Raw genomic sequence first — 12,324 nt, 5'->3', positions numbered from 1 at the left:
AAAGAAAAACCTTGATCATCTCAATAGATGCAGAAAAAGCATTTAACAAAATCCAACACCTTTTCATGACTAACAATACTCAATAAACTATGATTAGAATGGAACTTCCTCAACCTGATAAAGGGCATCTAGGGAACACCTAACATCATAATGAATGGTGAGACTGGATGCTATCTCCCTAAGATCAGGAATAAGGGTAGGATGACTATTCCTACCACTTCTATTCAACTTTGTACTGAAGGTTTTATAAGACTGGAGGAGCAGCAGGAGAAAAAGGATAAGAAGGAAGGAAGGAAGAACAGAGGAAAGGAACAACTTAATTAAAACACTGGCAAGGTCGCAGGAGGGGCCAAGATGGCCAACTAGAAGGAGCTGCTGTTGGCCGCTACTATCAAGAATGAAAACAGCAAGTGAATGCTGCACTTTCAGGCTGAGGTAACCAGGTTCTCCCATTGGGACTGACTAGGCAGTGGGCACGACCCACGGACAGTGAGGAAAAGCAGGGTAGTGCAACAGCCCCACCTGGGAGCCACACAGGGCAAGGGGAGTTCCCACCCCCAACCAAGGAAGGCAGTGAGGGATTGTGGCACCCTGCCTAGGAAACCATTCTTCTTCCACAGATCTGTGCAACCTGTGGATCAGGAGATCCCCTCGTGAGCCCACACCAACAGGGCCTTGGATCCCAAGCACAGAGCTGCCCAGATGCTCAGTGGCCACTGAGGTTGCAGCCAACAGCAGGAGACTGGAGATTGCCTAAGATGACCAAGTTCCTGGGATGGCCGCCATCACTGTGGGTCCAGTCTGCCCTTTTTTCCCTGCCAGTGCTGGGGAGAATATGTGGTTTGGACCAGGAGGAACTCCCCACAGCACAGCACAGTGGCTGTGGCAGACTGTGGCCCGACTGCTTCTTTAGGTGGGACTTGGATCCATTCCTCCTCACTAGGCAGGGCCTCCCTGCAGAAATGTCAGCAACTCCAGGTAGGGGTTTATGGGCAGAACTGATCTCTCTGGGAAGGAGCCCCCAGGGGTAGGGGTGGCTAACGTCTTCGTGGTTCAGAAGGCTTAGTCTTTCCTGCCTGCTGCCTCTGAAGGGTCTGGGCAGTCCAGAGGAGGGGGAGTCCCTTCAGTGCAGCACACCTGCTCTGCCAAGGGGCAGTCAGAGTGCTTCCTTAAGCAGGTCCCTGAGCCCATGCCTCCTTACTAGGTGAGACCCCTGTAATCAGGGGTCACCAGACACCTTATACAGGAACATTCCTGCTGGCATCAGGTCAGTGCTTCCTCCCAGAGGAAGGAGCAGGCTGCCATCTTTGCTGTTCTGCAGCCTCCACTGGTGATACCTCCAGATGCAAGAGGGACCCAGGTGAGTAGAGTATGGATTCGACCCCCAACAAATGGCAGCAGCCCTACAGAAGAGAGGCCTGACTGTTAAAAACAAACAGAAAGCAACAACAACATCATCAACAAAAAAAGACCCCACACAAACCCCATCCAAAGGTCAGCAGCCTCAAAAATCAAAGGTAGATAAACTGAGGATGACGAGAAAGAATCAACACAAAAATGGTGAAAACTCAAAAACCCCAGAGTGCCTCTTCTCCTCCAAATGATCACAACACCTCTCCAGCAAGGGCACAGAACTGGGCTGAGGCTGAGGCTGAGATGGATGAACTGACAGAAGTAGGCTTTAGAAGGTAGGCAGTAACAAACTTCGCTGAACAAAAGGAGTAATGTTCTAACCCAATGCAAAGAAGCCAAGAACCATGATAAAACATTATAGGAGCTGTTAACCAGAATAACCAGTTTAAAGAGGAACATAAACAACCTGATGGAGCTGAAAAACACAATGTGAAATTCACAATGCAACCACAAGTATTAACAGCTGAAGAGACCAAGCAGAGGAAAGAATCTCAGAGCTTGACAACTATCTTGCTGAAATAAGACAGGCAGACAAGGTTAGAGAAAAAAGAGTGAAAAGGAATGAACAAAACCTCTGAGAACTATGGGATTATGTAAAAATACCGAACCTATGGCTGATCAGGGTATCTGGAAGAGATGGGGAGAACAGAACCAAATTTCAAGTTGGAAAACATACTTCAGGATATCATCCAGAACTTCCCCAACCTAGCAAGACAGGCCAGAACTTCTCCAACCTAGCAAGACAGGCCAACATTCAAATTCAGAAATCCAGAGAACTTCAGTAAAATACTCCATGAGAAGATCAACCCCAAGACACATAATCATCAGATTCTCCAAGGTCAAAATGAAGGAAAAAATGTTAAGGGCAGCCAGAGAGAAAGGACAGGTCACCTACAAAGGGAAGCCCATCAGACTAACAGTGGCCTTCTCAGTGGAAACCCTACAAGCCAGAAGCAACTGGAAGCCAATATTCAACATTCTTAAAGAAAAGAATTTCCAACCCATAATTTCCTGTCTCACCAAACTAAGCTTCATAAGTGAAGGCGAAATAAAATCCTTTCCAGACAAGCAAATGCTGAGGCAACTCATCACCACCTTGCAAGAACTCCTGAAGGAAGAGCTAAATATGGAAAGGAAAAACTATTACCAGCCACTACAAAAACACACTGAAGTACACAAAGCAATGACACTATGAAGCAACTACAATAACAAGTCTGCAAAATAACCAGCTAGCATCATGATGACAGGATCAAATCACACATAACAACATTAACCTTAAATGTAAATGTGCTAAATGCCCCAATTAAAAGACACAGAATGGCAAATTGGATAGAGTCAAGACCCATTGGTGTACTGTATTCAGGAGACCCATCTCACATGCAAAGACACACACAGGATCAAAATAAAGGGATGGAGGAAAATTTACCAAGCAAATGGAAAGAAAAAAAAAAAAAGCAGGGGTTGCAATCCTAGTTTCTGACAAAACAGACTTTAAACCAACAAAGATCAAAAAAGACAAAGAAGGGCTTTACATAATGCTGAAGGGTTCAATTCAACAAGAGCTAACTATCCTAAATATACATACACCCAATACAGGAGCACCCAGATCTATAAAACAAGTTCTTAGAGACCTACAAAGAGACTTATACTCCCACATAATAATAGTGGGAGACTTTAACACCCCACTGTCAATGTTAGATCATTGAGACAGAAAATTAACAAGTATATATATTTAGGACTTGAACTCAGTTCTAGATCAAGTGGACCTGATAAATATCTACAAAACTCTCTACCCAAAAACAATAGAATGTACATTCTTCTTGGTGCCACATGGCACTTACTCTAAAATTGATCACATAATTGAAAGTAGAATACTCCTCAGCAAATGCAAAAGAATTGAAATCAAACAGTCTCTCAGACCACAGGACAATCAAATTAGAACTCAAGACTAAGAAACTAACTCAAAACTACACAACTACATGAAAATTGAACAACCTGCTCCTGAATGTCTCCTCGGTAAATAATGAAATTAAGGCAGAAATCAAGAAGTTATATGACACTATGAGAACAAAGAGACAACATACCAGAATCTCTAGGACACAGCTAAAGCAGTGTTAAGAGGGAAATGGATAGCACTAAACGCCCACATCAAAAAGCTAGAAAGATCTCCAATCAACACTCTAACATCACAACTAAAAGAACTAGAGAACCAAGAGCAAACAAACCCCAAAGCTAGCAGAAGATAAGAAATAACCAAGGTCACAGTGGAACTGCAGGAGATAGAGATATGAAAAACCCTTCAAAAAAATCTACGAATCCAGGAGCCACTTTTTGGAAAGATTAATAAAATAGACCACTACTAGACTAATAAAGAAGAAAAGAAGAATCAAACAGACACAATAAAAAATGATAAAGGGGACATCACCTGATGTCCCACAGAAATACAAATAACCATCAGAGAATACTATAAACACCTCTATGCAAATAAACTAGAAAATCTAGAAGAAATGGATAAATTCTTGGACACATACATCCTCCCAAGACTGAACCAGGAAAAAGTTGAATACCTGAGTAGACCCATAACGAGTTCTGAAATTGGGGCAGTAATAAGTAGCCATCATCCTCATCAAACTAATGCAGGAACAGAAAACCAAATACCACATGTTCTCACTTATAAGTGGGAGCTGAACAATGTGAACACACAGACACAGGGAGGGTGGAGGAGAGAGAGCATCAGGGAAAATAGCTAATGGATGCTGGGCTTAATACCTAGGTGATGGGTTGATAGGTGCAGCAAATCACCATGGCACATACTTACCTATGTAACAAACTTGCACATCCTGCACATGTACCTCAGAACTTAAAATTTAAAAAAAAATTGGCAAAATTTTTGAACAGATAATTCACCAAAAAAAAAAAAAAAAAATCGGTGGAAAATAAGCACATGAAAAGATGCTCAATATCATTAGACACTAAGAAAATATAAATTAAAACCACAATGCAATATCACTTCATATCTATCAGAATGTCTAAAATTAGTAAGACTGGCCATACAGAGTGTTGGTGAGGATGTGGAACAACTGAAACTCATACACAGTGCAGGTAGAAATGTAAATGATACAATGTTTTTGGAAAAGAGTTGCCTGTTTCTTTAAAAGTTAAACATTACATCTGCCATATGATCCAGACGTTCCACTCCTAAGTGCCTACTCAAGAGAAAGACAGCACACGTCTATATACAAAATTGTACACAAACGTTCACAGCAACTTTATCTGTAATATCTCCAAAATGGAAACAACTAAATATTCATCATCGGATGAATGGACAAACAAAATTGTGGCACATCCAAACCATGGAAACACTACTCAGCAATACAAAGGAATAAACTACTAATACACATCATAAGATGGATAAAATTTAAAATAATCATGCTGAGTAAAATAAGCCAGACAGAAAAAGGATACATACTGTAGGATTCTACTTACATAACATTCTAGAAAATATAAAATAATATATAATGAGACAAAGCAGATTGGCAGTCTGGGGACTAGAGGTGTGGGAGAGAGGCATTATGAAGGGACACCAGGAATCTTATGGCAGTGATGGATGGATGTGTTCTCTGTTTTGACTGTGATGATGGTTGTTGCATAGGTATATATGTATGTCAAAATGTACCCAGTTGTACATAAATATATGTTTGGTTTATGTATCAGTTATACCCCAATAACCTGTTAAAAAATGACATGCTGGCTGGGCGCAGTGGCACTTTGGGAGGCTGAGACAGATGGATCACAAGGTCAGGAGATGGAGACCATCCTGGCCAAGATGGTGAAATCCCATCTCTACTAAACATACAAAAAATTAGCCGGGCGTTGTGGTGCGCACCTGTAGTCCCAGCTACTTGGGAGAGTTGTGGAAGTCAGGGACCCTGAACGGAGGGACCCACTGAAGCCATGGCAGAAGAACATAAATTGTGAAGATTTCATGGACATTTATCACTTCCCCAATCAATACTCTTGTGATTTCCTATGCCTGTCTTTAATCTCTTAATCCTGTCATCTTTGTAAGTTGAGGATGTATGTCACCTCAGGACCCTGTGATGATTGCGTTAACTGCATAAATTGTTCATAAAGCATGTGTGTTTAAACAATATGAAATCCGGGCACCTTAAAAAAAGAACAGGTAACAGCGATGTTCAGGGAACAAGAGAGATAACTGGTACGTCTGACTGCCTGAGAGCTGGGCGGAATAGAGCCATATTTCTCTTCTTACAAAAGTGAAAAGGAGAAATACTGCTGAATTCTTTTTCTCAGCAAGGAATAGCCCTGAGAAAGAGAATGCATTCCCAGGGGTAGGCCTCTAAAATGGCCGCTCTGAGAGTGTCTGTCTTACACAGTTGCAGATAAGGGATGAAATAAGCCCCGGTCTCCCACAGGGATCCCAGGCCTATTAGGATGAGGAAATTCCTGCTTAGTAAATTTTAGTCAAGACTGGTTGTTGGCTTTCAAACCCTGTGTCCTGATAAGATGTTATCAGTGACAACGCGTGTCCAGTGGGACATGAAACTTCATTAGCAATTTTAATTTCACCCCAGTCCTGTGATCTCGCCCTGCCCCCATTTGCCTTGTGATATTTTACTGCATTGTGAAGCATGTGATTTCTGTGACCCACACCCTATTTGTACACTCCCACCCCTTTAAAAATCACTAATAAAAACTTGCTGGTTTTGCGGCTCAGCGGGCATCACAGAACCTGCTGACATGTGATGTCTCACCCGGACACCCAGCTTTAAAATTTCTCTCTTTTGTATTCTTTCCCTTTATTTCTCAGACCAGCTGACACTTAGGGAAAATAGAAAAGAACCTACGTTGAAAAATTGGGCTGGTTCCCCGATATGGGAGGCTAAGGCAGGGGAATCACTTGAATCCAGAAGGCGGAGGGGTTGTAGCAAGCCGAGATCGTGCCACTGCACTCCAGCCTAGGCAACAGAGCGAGACTCCATCTCCGCCCCCGCCCCCCAAAAAAAGACATGCTTCCCTAGGCCAGGTGCGATGGCTCACACCTGTAGTCCCAGCACTTTGGGAGGCTGAGGTGGGCAGATTGCCTAGCTCAGGAGTTAGAAACCACCTTGGGCAACATGGTGAAACCCTGTGTCTACTGAAATACAAAAAAGTTAGCCGGGCATGTTGGTGCGTGCTTGTAATTACAGCTACTTGGGAGGCTGAGGCAGGAGAATTGCTTGAGCCCAGGAGGCGGAGGTTGCAGTGAGCCAAGATCACACTACTGCATTACAGCTTGGGTGACAGACTGAGACTTCATCTAAAAACAAAACAAAACGAAATAAAAAAACAAAAAAAGACATGCTTCCCTAAAGTCTGCATCTTACGAAAATACCTTTTAGTAGCTTTGCTAACTGAACATACTATCTTCATTCATTCTCTCCCACTGAATGAATCCAGATTTTAAAATGTCATCTGAGTAGTACTGACATCAATTTATTATAACACTAGATCCTTTATATAATGAAAATCCTCATTCATCTACATTGATCAAAAATTAACTAACAAGCTGACAAAACTCCTCTTTGCACAAATACAAACCCAGCAGGAAAGTCATCAAACTAGGAAGTCAAATCAGCCTTTTCTGTAATCACATTGAAATCCATTAGTACCCAAGTCAGAGGTAAACACAAATACTGTACATAAAAAATATTATGAGAAAACCACAAAATAATTAGAACTATATGTACAGCAAATGAATTTATCTATGGAAATACATTTTAGAATTTATTGTGAACTTAATTTTTTAGATATACACATTATTAAAAAGGACAAGTAAATTCTGAGCTGAAGGTAGAAGTTGAGGTTATATACAGTCATGTGCTCATGGGTAACACAGAAAGGAGAATGTAAAGTAAGAATTGTTCACTCTCTCTCTCTCTCTATAGATAGATAGATAGATAGGGTCTCACTCTGTCCCCAGGCTGGAGTGCAGTGGCGTAATCTTAGCTCACTGCAACGTCCACCTCTAGGGTTCAAGTGATTCTCCTGCCTCAGCCTCCTGGGTAGCTGGGGTTACAGTGTCCACCACCACACCTGGCTAATTTCTGTATTTTTAGTAGAGATGGGGTTTCACCATGTTGGTCAGGCTGTTCTCGAACTCCTGACCTCAGGTGATATACCTGCCTTGGCCTCCCAAAGTGCTGGTATTACAGGCATGAGCCACTGCACCTGGCCTCAATTTAGATATTTCATAAAATAAGGCCTTATTAACAATTTCTGACAGAAGAAAAATGCAACCTCCCTTTTCTATGTAATCTAAAAAGGAGAGAGGATAACAAATGAAGCCCAGAGATGTGAAAGATCATGCTCTCTGCTGACTCAATCACATTTGGAATTTAGTTCAATATATCAGTCAAATCCACTCTTATCTCCCTGCCATTACTAGGAAAAAACATCTAAATTCTGACAATTAAAAATAACACACTTACCATGAAAATTTTCCAAACACAGTAAATAGAGAAAAAGTAACCAAGAAAATTAAAGTATTTCCCCTTGAAAGTTTTGGAGTATTCTATTCTCTCCTGGGGGAAAACAAACACAAAACATGGTTCTCAGCAAAATATAAATTTATATTCAACACAAGTATTCTTCCCTCTATGAATCACTGCTCAGGCTAAGTAAAAAAAACCATACACTGTAATAATATTAAACTAATAATAGTAGTTATGGCCAACACTTGTTGAATGCTTACTTTTAGCCAGAGACTGGAATAAACATCTTACATGCATTATCCACTTAATCTTCATACAACTCTTGTGAGATATGTTCTATTATCTTAATTTTACAGATGAGAAAATTGAGGCTTTGAGAGGTTCAATAACTTGCTCAAAGTCATACAGCTGGTGAGTAGGCTCAGGTCTATGTTTCCAAAGCCTATGTTAACTTCTATCCTATAAGGTTACTCCGGTAAAGTTATCCTAAAAAAGAACTAAAAGTTTGCAATCTTCACTAACAGATTTTGCATATTTAAATTATATTTTATTTTAGGTGTACATAGGAAAGTTACTTCTTGCAGTTTCGACACTTACTGATCTGGATCCTTTAAAACAGGGCTAGGCCATCCATGGCAGATAGGTGTCTACTGCTTTTAAAATATCACTAACTTATAAAGGAATAAAAGTAGCTACCATCTTTACCCCAGGTTAGTAGGAGGTGGTACGTGCCACCTTCCTAAATGTTGAAAAGCCTCTTCTGACTATCCCACCAACTGCTACTATTGAGAGTGTTCCATTAAGGATTTTGCTAGTGATAGGAGCAATTTCATGAAGAGTGAAGATCCCTTATCCCTAATGCTTCCTGGCTGATATTGAAGCTGTGAGGTATCTCTTGCTTGGCCACAGAGAAACCTAAAAAGCCATTTAGTCTTGTTCTCTCTTTAATCAACATGGTAAAAACCACACTTCAGTTTCCTTGCTCTGTACCTTGGTAGCATACAGATCAGCTGTTTCCAGAAAAAGCTGCCTGCTTAGTTCTTCCAAAGCATCCACTTCCTGTTGAATAAGAGTAAGATCTGATACAGAATGGGCATCAAGGTTTAAATCACATAGGAATTTCAAGAAATGGCAATGAGAAAGCATATACTTTTGGTTTTTCCTATAGTGGATTCCAGGAATTGCCTGTATTCTCAATTTCCTGTTTCACAGCCAGCAGTGCTACTTCAGAGCAACTTTCCCAACCTCTGACGCAGGTGTGTAAAAGCGTCTCCATCAAGAGCATCACCACCAAACAATTACCACTCAGTTTCTCTTAAGTCAAGCGGCTCAAACAGATGGTTTCATTTGTTTTTTGATTTATCTAGTTAGATTAAGTCAAATGTAATGTTCAAGATTGTAAATAGTTACATAATAATAACACCTCTAATAAAGCATAGTTGTGTCCTATATTATCTGAATAACTATAATGTTAGAAAAGGGAACTAATACTTTACTGTGTTCTAATATAGGCTAGGATTTACAGACATTACCTTCTTTCCAAACATTATCTTCTTTTATATCTTATCTTCATGGGATTGTCTTATCCCATGGTGTTATCCATTTTGCACATAAGGAAAGTGAAGCTCAGAGAGTTAAATAACTTGCTCAAAGTCACACGATTAATTGACAGAGATGCAAAGTCAGATCCTCTTTTCCTCCAAAGCCTGCTCTTTCCATTACACTATGTTATTTTCCAATAACTAAATCAGGTAGAGTTATTATTCTCCCATTTAGAGAACAGGGACTCAGGGAGGTTAAATAATCCTGATATGTTTGTTGACTCATCACTAACACAGTTCAAACCTGTTATTGGCTTTTATAAACTTTTAAGTAATAAATACAGTAAATATAGCCCCTTCTAAAATAGAAGCACATACTTCAATCCAAACACTCTCTCCTCTCAGATTTTTCCCACTATTACCCAAATCAGTAAGTGCCCTTCAGTTCCTTCTTGAATCGAGGCTACTACAGGCATGGTTCAGGCCACCAAACAATATGGTTTAACTAGTTACATGTCTGTCTCTCCCATGATTAGAGGGTAAGCTCCTTGAGGAGAAAGGCTGTACTCTAGTCATCATTTTATTACTTAGCACTCGGCCTGGAAATAGGAGATACAAAATAAATGTTTCTTGATTAAATAAATCTAAATTAATCCTTTTTTCTTTCTCTTCCACAATCACCTTGCCTTTCTTTGATCTTATCTTCATTTGACACCAGGACATAAATCATAATTTGTAGCAAGAATAGACATCTTTCTGTAATTGAGGCAAAAGGGAAACTGTATTTCCCTGGGACAGAGAAGGAAACACGAGTATGCTATCTCATGTTTAGTTCCCCAAAGTTTTGACCTAATAGTGCCAGAGCCACACAGGAATTTGGTTACATAATTTGGGAAGTAGTTCAACATCATAACCAGTCAGGAAGAACAATTTATTAATCTATTAATCAAATCTCCTTTATTCTTTCTTAGTTTAAGACAGGGTCTAGCTCTGTTGCCCAGGCAGGAGTACAGTGGTGTGATCTGGGCTCACTGCTACCTCAGCCTCCTAAGTTCAAACAATCCTGCCACCTCAGCCTCCTGTAGTAGCTGGGACTACAGGCACATGCCACTAGGCCTGGCTAATTTTTGCATATTTTGTAGAGATGAGGTTTTGCCATGTTGCCCAGGCTCGTCTTGAACTCCTGGGTTCAAGTAATCTGCCCACCTCAGTCTTGCAAAGTGCTGGGATTACAGGGGTGAGCCACTGTGCCAGCCTCTCCTTGATTCTTTAAACCGAAATGTCGCTGGAGAAGCAGAGCTACTTAAAAATTGTTTAGGAATACTAATTACTTTAGAAATGGGCCTTTACCATCCCATATACAAGCCATTTATTTTAGGTAGCCATTATGCTTTATGGTGGTTTTTCAGAGTTGAGAAATGTAATAGTGTAGTGGAAAGAACTATGAAGAGGAGATCACAGTTACATTTCTAGCTTTGCCACAAACCACTGTGTGACTTAACCTCTCTGGGTCTATTTTCTCATCTGTGAAATGGAAAGACTGACTTTTTAGGATTGCTTCAGCTCAAAGACAATGATTTTATGATCTTGTGCGGGTGTTGGAAAGATGACTGTACACATGGTATTTCCTAAGCCTAGTAGCTCTTAGGAGTTTGGACTCTGATGTAGTCAGGTACCTTAGAAGGGACTATCCCAATACCACTTTTTTCTTTTGCTCTTGGTCCACAGTTGAGAAAAAGAATCAAGCAGAGAGACAAAGGATACTTTCACTTCCTGGTGCTGAAGTGGTAACACTTTTTATCATTCCCCAGAAACCTGATGGTTTGTTATGCACTTCCCCTTTCTGGAACATTGTTCTCCGTGCCATTGCCATCCTGAAATGAAAGAAAATATAAAGCCTCAGCAAGGAAGCATGGACCCTCACAGTCTAGTCCCATCTACTTTCCAGTCTCACAACTGCCTCTCATGTACTGAGCTGTTTCTGGAAGGATATTGATTCTGGAGTCCTACTTTTGCACTACTTACAACTGAAGGGAAACTATGTGGAAGCAATGTGGCCTGGGTGAAGAACAGAATTTGGGTTAGGCAATAAATTTGAGGACTGGCTCTGCCACTTGGAAGCTGGGAGGTCTTAAGAGTTTTCATCTCCTCATCTCTGGATGGTTGTGAAGATAAATGAGATAATATATATGAATTAATGTTGTCAACTACAACGTGTTATACATAGTTTAATTACTACAGTTACCATTTAAAGACAAAATAAAACAGCTAACATACCTGGCCGGGCGTGGTGGCTCACACCTGTAATCCCAGCACTTTGGGAGGCTGAGGCAGGTGGATCACCTGAGGTTGGGAGTTCACGACCAGCATGGGCAACATGGTGAAACCCCGTCTCTACTAAAAATACAAAAATTAGCTGGGCTTGGTGACCCATGTCTGTAATCCCAGCTACTTGCGAGGCTGAGGCAGGAGAACTGCGTGACTCTAGGAGGCAGAGGTTGCAGTGAGCTGAGATCACGCCACTGCACTCCAGCCCGGGTGACAGAGTGAGACTCCATCTCAAAAACAAAAAACAAAAAATAAAAAAAAACCCAGCTAACATACCTAACTAAAGGACCAAATACAGAGTTAGAAACGAAATACATGCTTTCTTCCTTCTTTTTCAAAGGCAGACAAAAGGAAAAAAAAAATAGCAAAGTTGCATAAACCTGTCCCCGTCTAAAACATTAGTCTCTAAGTCCAATACCCTCACCTTCTGTAATCTGTCCTACAGCTGAATAAATCAACAGGAAACATATCACTCTTTGTCCTCTCAGTCTGTGGAGGACCGACTAGCACAGTGGTAGCTGCTGGCATGTCCCAACCCACCACAAAGG

At 40.9% G+C, this 12,324-nt stretch overlaps 1 protein-coding gene and 1 pseudogene across 3 annotated transcripts in view; one reads left to right on the top strand and one right to left on the bottom strand.

Moving 5' to 3' along the window:
• The window catches only part of LOC126931509 (neuroblastoma breakpoint family member 3-like), an 833,099-nt pseudogene that overhangs the window by 641,619 nt on the left and 179,156 nt on the right, over positions 1-12,324 (top strand). The window lies entirely within an intron of this gene.
• Positions 1-12,324, bottom strand: part of GPR89A (G protein-coupled receptor 89A) — a 55,510-nt gene that overhangs the window by 9,102 nt on the left and 34,084 nt on the right. For both annotated transcript variants that reach the window (XM_050750545.1, XM_050750554.1), the window contains 3 exons: positions 11,213-11,322; positions 8,898-8,986; positions 7,905-7,997 (listed from right to left, as the gene is read on the bottom strand). In XM_050750545.1, the coding sequence (XP_050606502.1) occupies positions 7,905-7,997; positions 8,898-8,986; positions 11,213-11,322 (292 nt within the window). The remainder of the gene's footprint in view (positions 1-7,904; positions 7,998-8,897; positions 8,987-11,212; positions 11,323-12,324) is intronic.

The sequence above is a fragment of the Macaca thibetana genome, chromosome 1 (assembly GCF_024542745.1).
Source record: "Macaca thibetana thibetana isolate TM-01 chromosome 1, ASM2454274v1, whole genome shotgun sequence".
In the NCBI taxonomy this organism is placed as follows: domain Eukaryota; kingdom Metazoa; phylum Chordata; class Mammalia; order Primates; family Cercopithecidae; genus Macaca; species Macaca thibetana.
The sequence above is the reverse complement of the archived record's forward strand: the minus strand, read 5'-3'. Positions and strand labels throughout refer to the sequence as shown.